At 52.8% G+C, this 16,314-nt stretch overlaps 4 protein-coding genes across 4 annotated transcripts; 1 reads left to right on the forward strand and 3 right to left on the reverse strand.

Annotated features, from left to right (window-relative positions):
• Window positions 1–722, reverse strand: T310_0281 (DNA-directed RNA polymerase III RPC4; the record flags this gene model as incomplete). Its single annotated transcript, XM_013476799.1, has 1 exon — window positions 1–722. A coding segment is annotated over one exon (722 nt), but the record flags the coding sequence as incomplete, so codon positions are not given.
• A 1,568-nt stretch (window positions 723–2,290) lies between these two features.
• On the reverse strand, window positions 2,291–4,457 carry T310_0282 (C6 finger domain protein; the record flags this gene model as incomplete). Its single annotated transcript, XM_013476800.1, has 2 exons — window positions 2,291–3,568; window positions 3,648–4,457. 2 exons carry the CDS (start codon window positions 4,455–4,457, stop codon window positions 2,291–2,293), a joined length of 2,088 nt encoding a protein of 695 aa, XP_013332254.1.
• Window positions 4,458–8,175: 3,718 nt separating this feature from the next.
• On the forward strand, window positions 8,176–10,448 carry T310_0283 (G2/mitotic-specific cyclin (Clb3); the record flags this gene model as incomplete). Its single annotated transcript, XM_013476801.1, has 4 exons — window positions 8,176–8,187; window positions 8,405–9,571; window positions 9,628–10,167; window positions 10,230–10,448. The coding sequence occupies 4 exons, from the start codon at window positions 8,176–8,178 to the stop codon at window positions 10,446–10,448; spliced, it is 1,938 nt and encodes a 645-aa protein (XP_013332255.1).
• An 871-nt stretch (window positions 10,449–11,319) lies between these two features.
• Window positions 11,320–15,532, reverse strand: T310_0284 (DEAD/DEAH box helicase; the record flags this gene model as incomplete). The annotated part of the gene is made up of 3 exons (XM_013476802.1): window positions 11,320–11,600; window positions 11,681–15,233; window positions 15,296–15,532. 3 exons carry the CDS (start codon window positions 15,530–15,532, stop codon window positions 11,320–11,322), a joined length of 4,071 nt encoding a protein of 1,356 aa, XP_013332256.1.
• Between the last annotated feature and the right edge of the window lie 782 nt (window positions 15,533–16,314).

A 16,314-nucleotide genomic window follows, 5' to 3' on the forward strand; every position in this document is an offset into this window, starting at 1 on the left:
TCTGGGATCGGCTTTTTGCCCTTCTCCTTGTCATCCGGCAGCTCATCAAAATCATCGTCGTCCTCGAGGTTGATCTGGTCAATGCTGACTCGAAGCCCCGAATCGCTTTCGTCAGACGAAACATCTCCCGAACGACTGGTTGCTGCTGTAATAGATCGAGCAATGCTGTGCCTTGACACCGACGAAGCTCTTGAATCGCCTCCAAATCGACCGCCAAATGCACCACCCCGGCCCCGTTTTGCCATACCAGGACCAGCTGTTCCTGATCCCAATGGCCCGCTCGCACTCGCACCGAAACCCCCGCCTCGCCCCCTGAAGCCGCCTCTGGCCCCAGGACCAGTACCAATTCGTGCTCTCTGTATCGCTGCTGCCTCTGCAAGCCTCTCCTTATGCCTCTCCGCCTCCAGCTTCTCCATCGCTTCTCGTTCTTCCTTGCTGCGGCGGCCAACGGCGCGAGGCTGATACTTCAGCGTCGGTTTCGTCTGACCGAGATCATCGCGAGCGACAGACGGCCGGGGACCAATGCTTCCCCCGGGTGTACGTTTATTCAGCGATTGAAGGCGTTGGACCGGAGGTCGAGAGGAGGCAGACGAGCCGGCTGCAGACGCATTCTGGACGGCGGAATTTGACGGCGTTGATGCCGTGTTGCCGCTGGGCCCCGATTCAGCTTCAGGTTTTGCAGAAGGCCCAGGTGCGGCCTGACGAGCTGCCTTGGGAGGCATGGCGAACGCTGTCACAAGATCCTAGGCGATTCGGAAATGTGTTGGTTCTATGCCATTTGAAAATGGAGAAGCTTGAAAGTAGCTGGGCTGTGCCAATCAAGCCGTAATCCTGGGATGACGATGACTGCCTGACTCGAAAGAGGAATAAGTAGAGGAAGAATGGGTGAGAAGTAGGAGCAGCGCTGGGAGACGAAGGAGGGGAAAATGCCGTGGGGTGATTGTAGCTGCCCAGGCAGTCCCGCAAATTCACGGTTAGTCGAGAAAAAAAGAGAAGGCGCGCGTCCGATAACTGCAGGAGCTAACCTTATCTGAGGTGCAGCAAGATCTGCGCTAGCCCCGTTTGGGCTTGTTCGAGGGTCACGGATTACATAAGCAAAGGCACTGAAACAGCTCTCTGCTGCTGCAAGGACGCAGAGACAGCTTCTTATATCATTAACAAAGCAGCTTTTCCATTTTCGCAGGTTGCTTGAGATGTTATGCATGACTCCAACTCACCAGAGCCCAGGTAGTTGCGAGGCCTTAGCGTACAGTTCCGGAATGGTCACATGACTTTTCCAGCAGAATGCAATTTACTCCATGAGGTAACCCAGCTCATAACAAGATGGTTGGCAGAGGTTAAAGCTGCAGAGAAGCAATTGCTATACCGGATCAACTAGCATTGGCTACTAGACCTTACAATTGATGACGGAGAACATGACACCGAGTGCTGGCACATTATGCGGTTCCCTCCATAATTATATTGCACAATGGAGCTCGATTCAGCTATCTTTATAAGTAAAACCTGAACAAAAAGCATACTAAAATATTGCTATGTAAGCCTCCATAGTTTAGCCACGTCTCTGCCTGCCAGATTCCATGCTTCCTTTTGGATTCCTTCGTCTGCATGCCCGTATACTGCAAATATAGTCTTCCACCTCACTCCGCTACCCCGCGAAGATATGCGTTAGCATCAGAAGAATCCAGAAGAAGACTGGATAGGAATCAGAAAGGAGGACAGAGCCGGGAATCTCGGAAGACGAGACGCACAAACGATGGAAGGGAGAACAAGAGAAACAAACGGACAAAAGATCAACACTAGAATCGTAGGAAACAGCACTCAAAAACGCCAACGGATATAGACTCAAAACAAAGACCCGCTGTCTGTACTCGCTCAACTATTCATAAGAGAAACGCAGAAAATATCAAGAAGTGTCAGACGATAACGAAGGAGAAAAAAATATATCCGAGCCAGAGAAGCGAGCCAAAGGAGTGGATTCGTTATATGGAGCTGATAATGAGAGGATCGTAGCTCAGTGCATGTAGCACGGCGCAAAGGAAAAATGACACAAAGTATGGTACGCGACAATATCAACAAGGACGAAAATGTCTCAACTTAGGAGGCGTTGAAAAGTCAGGTGGCCGCGCGGGCCATGGTGACACCCAGTCTCACTGCGCCGAAGACCACAATCATTCGAGGTGGAAGATAGAGTGCGTACAAAGAGGTGCAGAAATCATTCCTTGTCTGACAACTCACTTCAGTGGAAGGCATTGACGAAAACACCTCTCGACCAAAGTCGTCAAGAGCGTCATCAGCGCTTGCGTTTCTTATTCTTTTCTGACGCGGTCAAGGGCGCTGGTGTAGAAGCGACAACAGATCCGGAGGAGGGTTGAGCCTCGTTTGTCGTTGCCATCGCCTCGAGCGCCTTCTTGACAGGGACACCCATGTGACGACCATAGCGACCTTTGCGGCCGTTGCCTTCGTCTTCGCTGATGCAACCTTCCAATCCAATCCCGGCATCTCGGCAGCGGCCACAAGGGCGCTGGCGATCGCAACCCTTCTTACTCTTGCGGCAACGCTGGCAGCGCGGTTTGGTGGACAGGTCTTCTTCATCCGCAGCGAGCTGGTGCTGAAAATTGACCGTGGAACCCGAAGGCTTCCTCGAAGGAGCTGGGCTGGCCATCTGAGCCGATGCCGTCGCTTTTTGAGCAGTCGTGGCCGAGGCGGCCTTCTGTTTGCGAGGCGCGGCATTAGCACGACTCTTCCCATTCTTGCTGGCTTTGGCAGGCGCTTGCTTGGAGGCACGGGCTTTGCTGGAGGCGGTGCTGGCCGACTTCGCTTTCAGTTTCTTAGCCCGCGGGCCCTCCTGGTCGTAAAGAGTGTCTTCGTCATATTCGCTCTTGATCTGGCCATCATGGCGATCCTCCTGGTGGTAATCTTCATCTCCTTCATCGCCACTGGGTTCGGTGCTGTCATAGCTGGGGAGAATGTCATCCAGTTGTTTGTGCGTTCGCTTGACGTGTCCTGGAGGGAGAAGAGGGCTGGATTCAAGCCGCTGTCTCGACCGGGCCGGGAGTTCGTCATCCTCTTCGTTGTCGCTGTACTCTCCCCCATCGCTGGTCGCTCCGGTGGAGGAAGCATCAGCAGCGCCGCTGAAAGCGTCATCGAGTGTGGATGCCGAGTTGCGACCATGCGAAAAGTTGGAGGCATCTCCCAGTCGAATCAATTGCATCGCAACGTCCTCGTCAGAGATGCAGCTGGCAATCGTGGGATCGGGAGTTGGGAGGACACCGGGGGCACCGTGCCGACCGGAATTCTGGTTACCCGACGACGGAGCTACGGGTCGAGATCCGTGCTCCGGGAAGATTGGGTTCGTATACGTGGAATTCCGAGAATTGCTACCATACGCCTGCTCATTGTAACCGAAGCTCTGGGGGGAGGGCAATGGCGGCCGGGTGTTATAGGGCCATTGCGCGGGCCGTGCAAACGGGGAAGGCTCTCCTTCTTGACCAGTCGATCGGCGCTGCGGCGAGATGGAGGACGTGGACGTCGTCAGAGGCACCTGAGGCGGCGCAAACAGGGGCAGTTCCTAAGAAGATGGTGCCCTAGTCAGCTATGGATGTTTACAGAAGGGCAGGATAAGGACCATTGCAGGGGAGTAGACTAACCGAACTTTCGAATTTGGGCCTCTTCCTACGACCATCCTGAAGGATGTTGTCCATGCTGATATCGGAGCTGGCGAATTGCTCGCTTCTTGCTTTTCTAGAGCCCGTGACAGACCCATGACCGCCCTCACTGTCACTGTATCCGGCCATTCCGTCGTCCTTGAAGCTGCCATGGGCGCTGGATCCGCGGCTCTTGTTGCCGGCCCTGGATGGACCCTTATTTTGCGATGCGCTCCGACGACCGCGACCGGACGGAGAAGTGCTGCGTTTGCGAGCGACTCTTGACGTGGGGCGGGAGGGTGGCCGAGAATAGTCCATGGCCTGTGTTGGCTGGGATGGCACCATCTGGAAGGGCTCCCCAAGGCTGGGACGTTTGCGAGCATCCAATGGAGCCGATCCATAGTAATGCTCGTCATAGCCATCGCCGTAGGCGTGAACCGGGATCACGCGCACATAGACGGTCATATTGTTTCTCAAGTTCTCATATCTGGCAATGAGTGTATTCCCATGTTCATCCTCGAAGCTGACGCCGCTGGCAGTGCCATCGTAGATACCGTAGAAGTTTTTAACGGTGGTCACAATGGAGTCCGTCGTATCATGAGGGTAGATCTGCACTCGCATTGGTATCCGTGCTCGGACCTTGGAGTTCTCATCCAGCAGGAGCTCGAAGGCGACATTCTTGGGGACAGGGTTGCTGGGGGATTGTTGGTGAGAGGCAGCGTTCCCACCGCACCGATCCGTGTCGGTGTGATTATCAGGCGGGGTGGAGTACCCCTCAGCAGCTCGAGGCTGCTGATTCTGTACAGCTTGCATCGCTGGGGGCTGGATGTGCGGTTGAGCACCTGCAGCTGTGATGGGCGCTGCTGGCGCCTCTATATTGACTGCGGTGAGGAGATGGGCTCAGGCGTGCAGGCTATTTAGCCCTCGCCAACTTCATCCAAACCGTCGACGACGTCGACTGGAGAGTCTTTGGATGATGGCTTATTTATTTATGAGAATATCGATGGAATTGTTGAAATATTCGGTGTGCGATAGGAGGAGGGAGGGGGCCCGGGTCGGAACAGCCGAGAGTGGCTCACAAGGACGACGTGGGAAAATCTGCTGGGACTGGAAAACAAATTAGCATAATCGTGTTCCTGTGTGGTCTACTGGATCCATCATATCGATGGGATACTGCGATTTGGGGAGACCAGCGCTGGGTGGACGCTGAGACGATTGCTGGATGAGGGTATTGGGGGAGAGGAGACGGCCGAAGGTCGGATGACAATGGATGGAGCAGAGACAAACCTATTTCGAAGCAAAATACTCTGGAAGCAGTCGCCTTGGCCTAGGAAGCCAAACACGATGGCAATGTTCTAGCGATGATGGCGGTCGAGGGGGGTTTGAGGATCCTCAACGATGCGCTGCCTATTGAGTGGAGGAATCCATTAGCGATGGCATCACAGCCTGGGTCGTCGAGCTGGCTGGGTTGGGGGGCGAGAGGTGGAGGGTGCAGATCACAGATTGGACGATTCTACCAGACGACTACTTACCAGAAGACTGCTGTTGGCACTCTATGAAGTTTGGGGAGGAGCCAGCCGGGTGAGGACGCATGCGTTCGTTGGGAGGTGAGGAGAGAGGGAGCCAGGTGGGTGCGAGCGTACGAGGTTTCACCTGAAGCGAAAAGCGGCCTGGGCCGGCGACATGCTGGTCGGCGACATCGACCACTTCATCGCCTTTTCCCCGGCCACTCTCCCCAAAATTTATAAATCTTACAGCGCTAATCTATCTTACTGCTCTCTATCTATCTATAACCAGGCTTCTTGCGATAAAGTCGTTCGAGCGTTGCGCAGCGCAGTGCCTATGTTCCGTGGGAGGCGTCGGAATCGCATGGCTCTCGAAATGCGCATGCGCTGCCCACGAGGCCCACGTAAGTCGAGTCAGTCAGTCCCGACTTGTCGCCCCTCTTCTCTCTTCTGCCCACTACCTGGCAATCTGCTATTTAACTGATTGCCCAAGCGTTAAAAGTAATTACTGGAGGATTCCGTAGGCCCTTCTGGCTGAGTTGACGGCGCCTTTGAGTTCGCGAGTATACCACCCTGGTGCACCCGCAGAGCTAGAGCATGACTGTATCAACACCTTGCTCGACCCTGCCTGGAAGAGGGCTTATTCGCCCTGGACAGCTGCTTAGGAAGCAAGCGCATTCCATCAGAATATAGGAAAGGTCTGCGCTCACGAGACAGCTTTGTGATTTGCGCTTGTCACTACAGGACAGTACTTGACTGTCATCCATGCGCTGGAAGGCACAGGAGACGGTGTAGACGAATCAATCTCTGGCCAGAGCTGGGCGCAAGAGATGCCATGATCTTGAGTAAAACAATAAACATTCTTTCTACATGCTGCTCCGTACAATCCGCGGCATTGTCCTGGGGTTTGTGGCTGCAGCGGTGCTAACATTCTCACCCAAGTTTCTTCACTGTGGTTATGCGACCATTCTTATGAGCTCAGCGCAGTCGATACCGTAAATACACTGTCAGAAAACCCGCGATCTTGAGCGCATCTTCGGGATGCGCAAGTTTGATAGGGAATGCTATTTATATTAAAAGCATGCGTTTGTACCTGAGGCGATTCGTTTCGGGATTGGAACCCCTCCCGCCTGGCATGTTGCATCACACTGGAGCTGCGAACATGAACAACACACACCCTACACATCATTTCCTTTCCATTCGAAATTAAGCTTAGGTTGTTTTCTTGTTCCGCTTCCTCGAATCTCCCCGCTCGAGAACAGACTACGAGCTGGGAGGGATGAAATAGATGTTGCCTCCCAAGGTCCTTTGCTTTGGGGCGGTCCAGATGCGCGCAAGGTATATTTCATGCGATGCGCAGTGTCTCTGGTGGATGATAAAGGTATTTTACCTCTGCGCAAGGGCGCTTTTGCAGGCAAACGGTCTACCGATTATTGCTGCGTCCAAGGTACACTGGGACGTCGTGCTAATGGGCCAGACTGACTGATATGGACCAGCGACTGCCTCAAGTATTACTGTCGTTGGCGGGTGCGGAGGACAGCTGACAGGGTCCTCTGGCGCATCACCTGCCGGTCCTGTATCTCATCTGCGATGGGATCATCTCGTCCGGAGGCGTGTCCTGTGTGTTTCTGAAATTTGAGACGAAAGGCGGGATGGCAGAAGCGCGCTCGGCGAATGGTTTGCCAGATCACAATCAGACTGGGCACACCGAGTGGTTGCGCATATGCGATACTATTAGCTGCTACTGTCGGCGCTACGCCAGTTTACCCATCCAGATGATCCCATACCGTCCGTGTCTGGGAACGCAAATTAATCCGCGACCTACGCTTGGGCTGCAAGATCTACGAAGGGCTTTTAAGGACCCTACGGCCAGTGGCTGGAAAAACCCTGGGCGAAAATCGGGACTGCAAAGCCGACAAAACTGCCAGAGTGGATTCTGCGTTTTCTCGACACCGCTCGTTCCGGCCGGCGATCCGTTCTGTCATTTGTGGCTTTGCGACACCGGCTCTGGCTGAGGATCGGCAGCCAACAGGTTCCCAGTTGGCATGGGGGGAGGGGTTCGCTGATGGCAGAGTCGCCGTGCGTCAGAAAATACGTCTCTAAACATGACGCCCGCGAAAGAGAGGCTCAAGAGGCTCTGCGACAAGCAGATCTCTTTCCAGAAGCTGGGTGATGGGGCCTCTGGTGGGCCTGGATGATCCCCAGACGTGAGGCGGTCATCGGCCTGGAAGACGGTGGAAATGGTCACGTGAACACGCGTCGGCTTCGAGACGGGCCGGCTCGGAAGACGCGTCGAAGAGGCCGTTTGCTAGCAACGGCTTTTTCTCAACCAATCAGTCCTTGCGCGTTATGGAAATGCAGCGTAATATGATCGCATGGCTGTGTAGAATATCCAGACAATTTTAGAGTAATTTTAGAGCAGTGTGGTTGTACCTGCGAGCGGAATCATCTTCTCTGCCTGCTGCGGGGAGACGCGCCGTATGATGTCATTGCCCTGGCGGGGACGGAATCCGTTGCAAACAGTGCAAAAGATCTGGATCCGCAGCAGCTTACGTCAGCAGCTAGCGCGGCCCGAAGCGGCTCCGACGGCCTGAATCGGGCACGGAAAAACTAGTCCGAAGACGGGCTAGCTTTGTTGACATCAAGCGGGAAGCCTGCCAGCCAGTCGACGGGCGCCGATGCCTGGCTAGCCGCTTTCGGTGCGTTGCCCGTCCAGAGTCCCGCGACACCTGAGGCCTGCATTGTCAACAAACATCCTGTTGATATGCCCTCTACATCACAGTCGCTTCCCTCTCCCCCTCGTTTTCCCATCCATGGCGAAGACCTTCTGAGTCGCCTTGCATTTCCTAGGCTGTCAGGTCTTGTGGAATCGCAATTGGGCGAGAAACAAGCCTCTGGGCTCGTAAACATTTACGAGCCGTTCTTTACTTGGTTGGCAACCGCAGCATCAACATTGTTTCGCTAAAACGCCACCAAGATCAAACACGCCTCTGGATCTCAACAGGGATCGTTAACACTTTTTCACGATGGATGCAAGGGTATGTGATGAATTCCTTTTATGTTCCTTGCTGTTTATTGTTTTTCCCTTCGAAATGTTTATCCCTTTCCTACTTCCATGGGCGTTGTTTCCTTTACTAGGGATCACGCTGCCAGGGATACTCTATCATCGTTTTTTCAGTCCACAACCCTCGATTCTATTCGTATTTCGATTCAGCAGGGGATAGAGCTGTGCTGACTTTCAAATGTGCGTTATAGCCTCAGCGAATTCGCGTCCGCGGAGACGAGAACGCTCCTATCGGCGTGCCTGCCAACAAGACCATTCACCACCGCAACAAGTCCACTCCTGCACTGCCGACCGCGGTCCAGAATGGCGGCCTCAGAAATGCAGCCAAACGAACTGCCTTTGGAGATGTCAGTAATACAATGCACCAGGTCCGCTCAAGCAGAGACGATGCTTCTCTAGCTGGCAAGAATATACCACTCGCCTCAGCGAAGACAGGGCTTTTGGCGCAAGACAAAAAGCCCCTGGTTCTCTCCCAACCAGCTCAACGGCCCATGTCGGTTTCTGGTCTCAAGGGAGTCTTGGCCAACTCCAAGAGCACTGATAACCTTGCGAAGCAAAGGCTTGCAGAGAATTCTTCATCTCATCAGAGGGCGAATACCCGCAAATTACTCACTAAGCGCAGCAACGCGGTCTTCAAAGATCCTCTGCCGCCAGTGGCAGAGACCAAGTCCACTACGGTCAAACACACTATTCCTCGATCCAGTGACGCAGCCAAGCAAGAGTCCAGCGGTTTCCCATCCACAGCGCCTTCTCAGCGGCAGAACAATGCGAACTCGGCAGAAATTCCACAGACGGGCATTGAACAATCCAAGTCCTCCCATGAGCCTAGTGGTCTTGATGTTCCCGAGCAATGCCCCGCTCTTAGTTCAGATACGACCTACGTTGACGACACCGCAAACTCGGAGGACGTGGAGGACGTGAAGGAAAACCAGAAGCCTAATGCCCATTCCACCACGTCTTCTGCCGCAGAGTTACCGAGTCTTCCAGAATCTAGAGGACTTCGCAAGTCCGACGGCCAGATGCCGCGTGACTTGATTGATTTGGCACATGCGCGCTCCGACCAGGGCCCTGCCCCTTCAGAGCCTGAAGAATACTGGGATGACGAAGATGACGATAATGATGAAGACGATGGTTACGCTACGGCACGTTCGTACCGTTCTCGTGGCGACAACACGACTGGCGGCACAACTACTGTGCTCTTTCCGAAATACAACCAGAAGGTGAAGCGTGAACTGGAAATGGCAAAACAGATTGTGGAGGCTACGCGCACCAAGGAAGACATCGAGGATGAGTACTGGGACACGAGCATGGTGGCGGAATATAGCGATGAGATTTTCGAGTACATGAGAGAACTCGAGGTAACAACAACCACTCTATCGTTTCCTCCAAGACGGATGCTGACAATTCTTGACAGCTCAAGATGCTGCCCAACGCTCACTACATGGACAACCAAGCAGAGATCCAGTGGTCGATGCGGTCTGTTCTCATGGATTGGCTGGTCCAAGTTCACCACCGATTCTCACTCCTTCCAGAGACATTGTTTCTTTGCGTCAATTACATCGATCGCTTTCTTTCCTGCAAAATTGTGTCTCTCGGCAAGTTGCAGCTAGTTGGCGCAACGGCGATCTTCATCGCTGCTAAGTACGAGGAGATCAACTGCCCGTCCATTCAGGAGATTGTTTACATGGTCGATGGCGGCTACACCGTCGATGAGATTCTCAAAGCCGAACGCTTTATGCTCAGCATGCTGCAGTTTGAGCTTGGGTGGCCCGGTCCAATGAGTTTTCTGCGGCGGATTAGCAAAGCTGACGACTACGATCTCGAGACGCGCACTTTGGCGAAGTACTTTCTGGAAGTCACCATCATGGACGAGCGCTTTGTGGGAAGCCCGCCTAGTTTCGCCGCTGCAGGGGCTCATTGCCTCGCCCGGCTGATGTTGAAAAAGGGAAACTGGGTAAGTGTCCCGAGTCTTCTTTAGAAGTGCTGGCATGCTAACGCTTGGCTGACATGATTCAGTCTCCCGCTCACGTCTATTACTCTAATTACACATATTCGCAGCTGTACCCCCTGATGTCTCTCATTCTCGAGTGCTGTGAAAACCCCCAAAAGCACCACGCCGCCATTTACGAGAAATACTCGGACAGGCGATTCAAGCGTGCATCCCTCTTTGTTGAGGCTGAGTTGGCCAAAGGCTTTCGTCTTCCCAATCAGAGTTCCTGGTGCCAGTTCAGCTAGGCTCCGGTTTAACAATTATTCCAAGAATCTTCGGCAATGATTCCCACACACTTAGAATGGAAACCTTCCTTCTCTTCGATATATCAAAGCTAGTCGTCTCGCGTGGTCGGAGAGCAATGACGTTAGCTAACGATTTGCCCGGTTTACTTTTTTGTTTACTATCGGCGTCTTCGGGGTCCATGACGATGGTTAGGGTCGGCATCAAGTCTCCGTCAGAAGGGGCACCCATGACTGTTCCGAAAGAGACGCTCGTTTTTGGGTTTCCTAAAAAGTCATTATTCGCTACTTACACTTTCATTAGTTCCCACATACCTTCACGCAGTTTATTTCCTTTGTTTTCTTGAACAAAATTTCCAAGACGGGCGGAATGGGGGTCGAGGGTGGAGGATTCAGTGCGGCGGTCTAAGTGTGATTTCATTAATCGGCGAGGAGTTTAAGGTGTCATTCGGTCGGAGACACTGGGTAGCGAACGATAGGGTTAGGTAAATCGGAGGGGCTCGACTGGTTGTCAATTCCTTTTTCTGCTTTCATAATTTTTTTCTCCTTCATCAGAGGCTGTTATCACTCACCATCCGCAGAGGTTATGACGAGAATTTCCTTCTGTCTCAGCAGTCATGCCATTCATGTTTTGCTTTCCTTTAGTCTGTCTATCTTATGGTTTTCCTAATAGTTCTCATGTCTTGAGTAGTCCTAATAATGAATAGAGTACGATGTGATTTATTTATTCCTCTCTCCCTCTCTCTTTCTTCTTTCCCTCGTTCTATATTTAAGATATATGCACCTTGCGTGGACGCCCCAAAAGCGAGACAAATGTCCAATAAGTGGTATCTATCTACACAGGAAATAGATGGTCTTTATTTTTTTCTTTCTTCTATTGATCCAACCCGTTAAGTTCCACCAATCTCTTGACAATATCGATAACTTTAGCCTCAAGGATCCTAGCGCCATTATTATTAGTATTATCGTCATGACCCAAAGGGTTGTCGATCCTGGCCGCCAGGACAGCATCGAGCATCATGCGCAGTCGCGAGATGAGTACCCCGATGCGCGCCCAGCCGCGGAGCCGCAGCCAGTTGTCGACGATGAGGCCTCGGCCCATGGTGTCGAGGGCGATTGGGCCGGCAAAGAGGAGTAAGGAGTAGGCGTTGAAGGCTGTTTTGTTTATTTCTCATGTCAGTATATGTGCATCTTGGACTGTGATATAGCAAAATGTATGTATGTGTGGTACTTACGTGTCAGCTCCCGTATGAAGACTTTGCTCGTCGCCATCTTAGCAAAGTAGCTCAGGTAAGCGGCCCCTCCGGAATAGTTTTGCGCAGAGAACAGGCTGGAGCTGGGGTGGATAAAGACACGACCGTTTTCCTGGTTGAAATACTTGATCGTACGAGCGTCGGAATCGAGCTCGACAGTCCCCGTCATCGAAGCGGCGAATTTCTTGTCTGGGAAACTGATCTGGGCGATTTGCGGGTTGAATGCCCCCGCGATCAATGCCCGGAGGAGCCGTGTGTTATTTCCATTGCGATCCCAGCGGCTTGGGGGCGTGGATGCGGAACTACTCGTCGTCGGGTCCTTATAGTCCACAGGGAGTATGCCGGCATCTTTCAACGAGGTTAAGAATTGTGCTCGGTTGGAAGAGATATCCCGGAGGGTGTGGTGGGAGAGGAAATTGTCCGAACACCACGATTGCGTCTGCCAGTAGCCCTGGCTCCTCACCCGTTCTGCCCACTGTTGATAGGCCGAGAGATCGGTGATCAGGTCACCATCGCCTTTGGAGAAGGCCGCCCTGGCTGCTGCTGCCTCGTCACGCTTGTCGCGAGGTGAAACAAAGGGGCTCTTCACTGTGAGAATCGCGGCAATGGTGACACACGCGTCTATGCAACCAAAGATTGAGCCGTATACCATTAATTTGGCGCAGCGCAAATCAGCGGGGATCATAGACAAGTACCGTCCAAGAGCGGTCAGTTTCTGGTTATCCAAGGCACCAATGCGATGCAAAAGTTCCAGAGCTCCTTCGACAGCAACGCTCTCAGGGGGCGTTAAGGTCTTCGAGAGGAAGGAAGCAGCGTCCTGTATGCCCCTCATGGACAGGACAGACAGGCAGAGCTGCTCGAGAGGAACTCGTCGGATTTCAGGCTCCGGTCGCGCAGCCATGTTGGATTCTGCGGTCCTGGTGTATAGCTTGTAGCATGTTCCCGCCCTTACACGACCGGCTCGACCACGTCGTTGCTTGCAAGCTGCTTGGGAGGCCCATACTTCTTGTAGCCTCACCACGTTGTCTTTGGGATCATAGCTGGTTTCCTTTACTCGGCCAGTGTCAATGACGGCGACGATGTCTTCAATTGTGATGGATGTCTCAGCAACGTTTGTGGCCGCAATGACTTTCCGTTTGCCCTTCGGAGGTGCTAGGAAAACACGCCTTTGCTCTGCTGGAAGTAGAGAAGCGTGTAACGGTAAGGCGTGCACATTTGGTATCGTCTTCAGCGAAGCCAGACACCGATCAATCTCCATAGTACCAGGCAAGAAGATCAAGATTCCGCCAGGTTCATTTCCAAGTTGCGAGTCGATGTATCGAACGGTAGAGGCGATCAGATCATAATTGATACTCATACCAAGATTGCGCAGGGTTTTCCCTAAAGAATCCTCTTTGGGAGTGACACTCATATCTGGTTCTTCGTCCAAAGCAGCCTGTGATGATGCTGGACTGAACCCTGTCAACCGTATCACATCGTCAAGATAGTAGTCTTCGACAGGAAATGTCCTTCCAGGAATGTTGACCCGACCAACACGGTCATGCCCGCCAAAATATTCAGTGAAAACATCTGCATCTAATGTGGCGCTCATCAGGACCACCTTGAGGTCCTTGCGATACTTCAAAACGTCTCTGAGGAGGGCAAGGAGGAAATCAGTGTCGAGGCTGCGCTCGTGCACCTCATCCACCACAACATGGGTGATATCCGCGAGGGAGGAGGCGATATCGTCATCGGGACCCTGCCCCGTTTGCATTCGGCGAAGCAAAACTCCAGTAGTCATGAATGTAATCTTCGTTATACCAGGTTTGACTTTCGAGTCGCCTCGTATCACATAACCAATCTCATCGCCAACAGAAGAACATCGTTCGTCGCTAACACGGTCCGCAAGGCCGAGAGCGGATATCCTCCTAGGTTGTGTGCACACAATGTTGACTACACCCCCAAGATCACGCTTAATCATATCATCCAGCAAGAACTGCACTGACTGAGTACTCTTTCCGCTTCCTGTTTCGCCAGATATGATAGTCACTTGGTGCGAGTTGACGGCATCGATGATGGCATCCTGCATGGCCCAAGCGGGTAACGACTCTCTTTTCCGGTTCATCTCTTTCTGGGCAGCCGTAGCCTGTTTCTCTTCCCATGCTTTACGGACAGATATGCTATCGGCCGAACCAGGCCGCAGGTCAACACTCTTTGGCTGCTTGCGCCCGGGTCTTATCGGGAGTTGGGAAGTTGCTTTGGAACTCTGCAGGGGCGTGGCAAGCGGAGAAATATCACGTAACTTGCCTGGATTTTCCAATATCCCAGGCAAGTTGGTTTCCAACCAATCTATTATATTGAAGATCATTGGCTGACCAAGAAGGTTCTCTTCAGCATACTGTGCAGCTCGGCGGGTTGCACTTAAACGGATGTATGCAGGAAGGCCCTTCGCCAATACTGAAGTAATTGGAGGCGTTGAAGGATAGTTACCGGAGGGCTTTTGGAATCGGAATGCGACTGTCTCTGAGATGTTGGAAATTTCTCCTTTGATCTCACACACTGTAGGAGACAGTCGCTTGTAACGGTCACCAAAGATGGCCTCCAACGTGGGCTGTTCCTCCTCCCATGCATCATCGTGCTCGGTAGAGACGCCTGGGGAATGTGTTTGTGTGCCATGCACAAGGGTGTTTTGCAGATACTCTGCGGCCAGACCTTCATCCCCACTTTGCTTGTCCAGAACTTGAGCACACAGATCGGCCGGATAGCCGGCCGCGGCCAGCCTTTTGATTTTAGATTCTCGCACAAGATCACCACTTGCAAGACTAACACCTGCCGAGTAACCTTCTGGAAAACTCCAGCGGGGAAGGTCGTCTTCAGGAACATATAGCAGGAGCCATTCCAGCACCTCTTCGCGGTCCTTACATTCCATGACGGCTTCTTCGACATGGCTGCGGCGAAAACCCAACCGAACAAATTCGTCGACAATTTCTTTACGCTTTTCCTCGGGAATCTGAACGCCATAGGGATTCCAGATCGCGTGTTGTCGCAAAAGCTCTTCAATATCCCGCCGCATTCTGGTTCCCATGTCCACCTTGGGTGCGTGAGACCAGATTTTCCCTCCTTTTGTATCACCGCCAGTCCCCAGTCCCAAGTCGATGGCGCTTTCTTTTGCTTTCTCTTGCGCTTTTCTGCGCTCCGCTTCCTTCTTCTCGAGTTCTGCCGCGGCGCTCTCCTGCTGTTTTTTGGCCAGAAATGGGTCCGCTTCATACATCCAGCCTTTACCTTCCTTTATGGCTGCATTCTTGAGTTCCATGAAATCCTCCTTCCATAGCTTCCTATAGGTAGGCGGCATCACCGTATGTAGATTTTGCATATTGCAGACGCGGAACAGGGCATATGCGGCCGCAAAATGGCGAGCTTCGAGCGCGGAGGGTTGGACAGCGAGATGCTTGTGCGATGGAGGAAGTTTCATTGGAGGAAGAGTGATCAATTCCCTTGTCTTGGGATCAACCTTTCTTAGTATGACGGACGAAACAAACCCTTCTGCGGTTTTGTCCTTTAGAAAATAAGGTCATCAGCTTGCTGTACGCCTGTAGCTCTTTGACAAAGGGCCCATACCATGGTATATTCTGGCTTCTCCCACTTCTGTCTCTGGCAATGCTCTGAGAGCAGGTTCACCGGAAGTTTTCCCGTCCATGATGCACCAGCGATCACTTCCTTCGCAGTAGGCTTTTTGGGAGCATCGGATTCGTTCTGCGGCGTGCTCGCATTCTGAGACCGTTCGGCGGCGGCTTTTGCCTGTTTGGTCCCAGGCTTCGGTCCTCCACGGGCGCCGCCCTTTGCTTTTGGGCCCATTTTGCAACACAAATGCGCGCAATAGCGCAATCAAAACGCCCGTGGAGACGTCCAGCGGAGCTAAAATCGTACTGAGCTTGCAGTTGTGTTGCGGAGCAAATTAATGATATCAAATTCCCCAGGCCAGCCTTGTCCCGCACTAGACCGCATCGGGCCTGATAGCTGGTGGTGGGGAACTTCCGTGGCATCGAGCTTCCCCGTCTTGCCTCAGACAGACAGCGCTTTCTGATCGTCAAGTATCGTGCATCATGGCGGACGTCTCTGGATCAGATCCTTCAGATGTGGAGGCCCCTGGGGATCGAGGGTCCGTGCCTACGCCGTCGTCTTCAGAAACGGCTGGAAAACGAAATGCTTGTAATGCTCGATTTCTCATCGCATTCCTGTCTTGATGCTCAATCGGAACCGACTGACGTCTATCACCAGTCGCAGAGCTCATGTCGCCTAAGAACAAACAGTTGAAGCAGGCGGAAACAAAAAGCACCAAGGGCTCCTCCAGGAGTACGACCCATTCCAAACCTCGTGATGCCCTCGGTGCCTACATCGAGAGGCCGGAATCCTACCCTCCTTCAACCGTAGTCTACTACAATGACGATTTCGTCGCAATCCACGATCTGTACCCAAAGTCCTCGCTGCATCTCCTTCTCCTTCCTCGGGATCCCATAAAGTCTCGCATGCACCCTTTCGATGCATTCGAGGATATCGAGTTCCTGAACAAAGTCCGGGACGAGGTGAAGAAGCTTCGCACGTTAGCGGCCGGCGAGCTGCGAAGGAGGTATGGCAAG

Source organism: Rasamsonia emersonii, assembly GCF_000968595.1.
Source record: "Rasamsonia emersonii CBS 393.64 chromosome Unknown ctg1118621759674, whole genome shotgun sequence".
NCBI lineage: Eukaryota > Fungi > Ascomycota > Eurotiomycetes > Eurotiales > Trichocomaceae > Rasamsonia > Rasamsonia emersonii.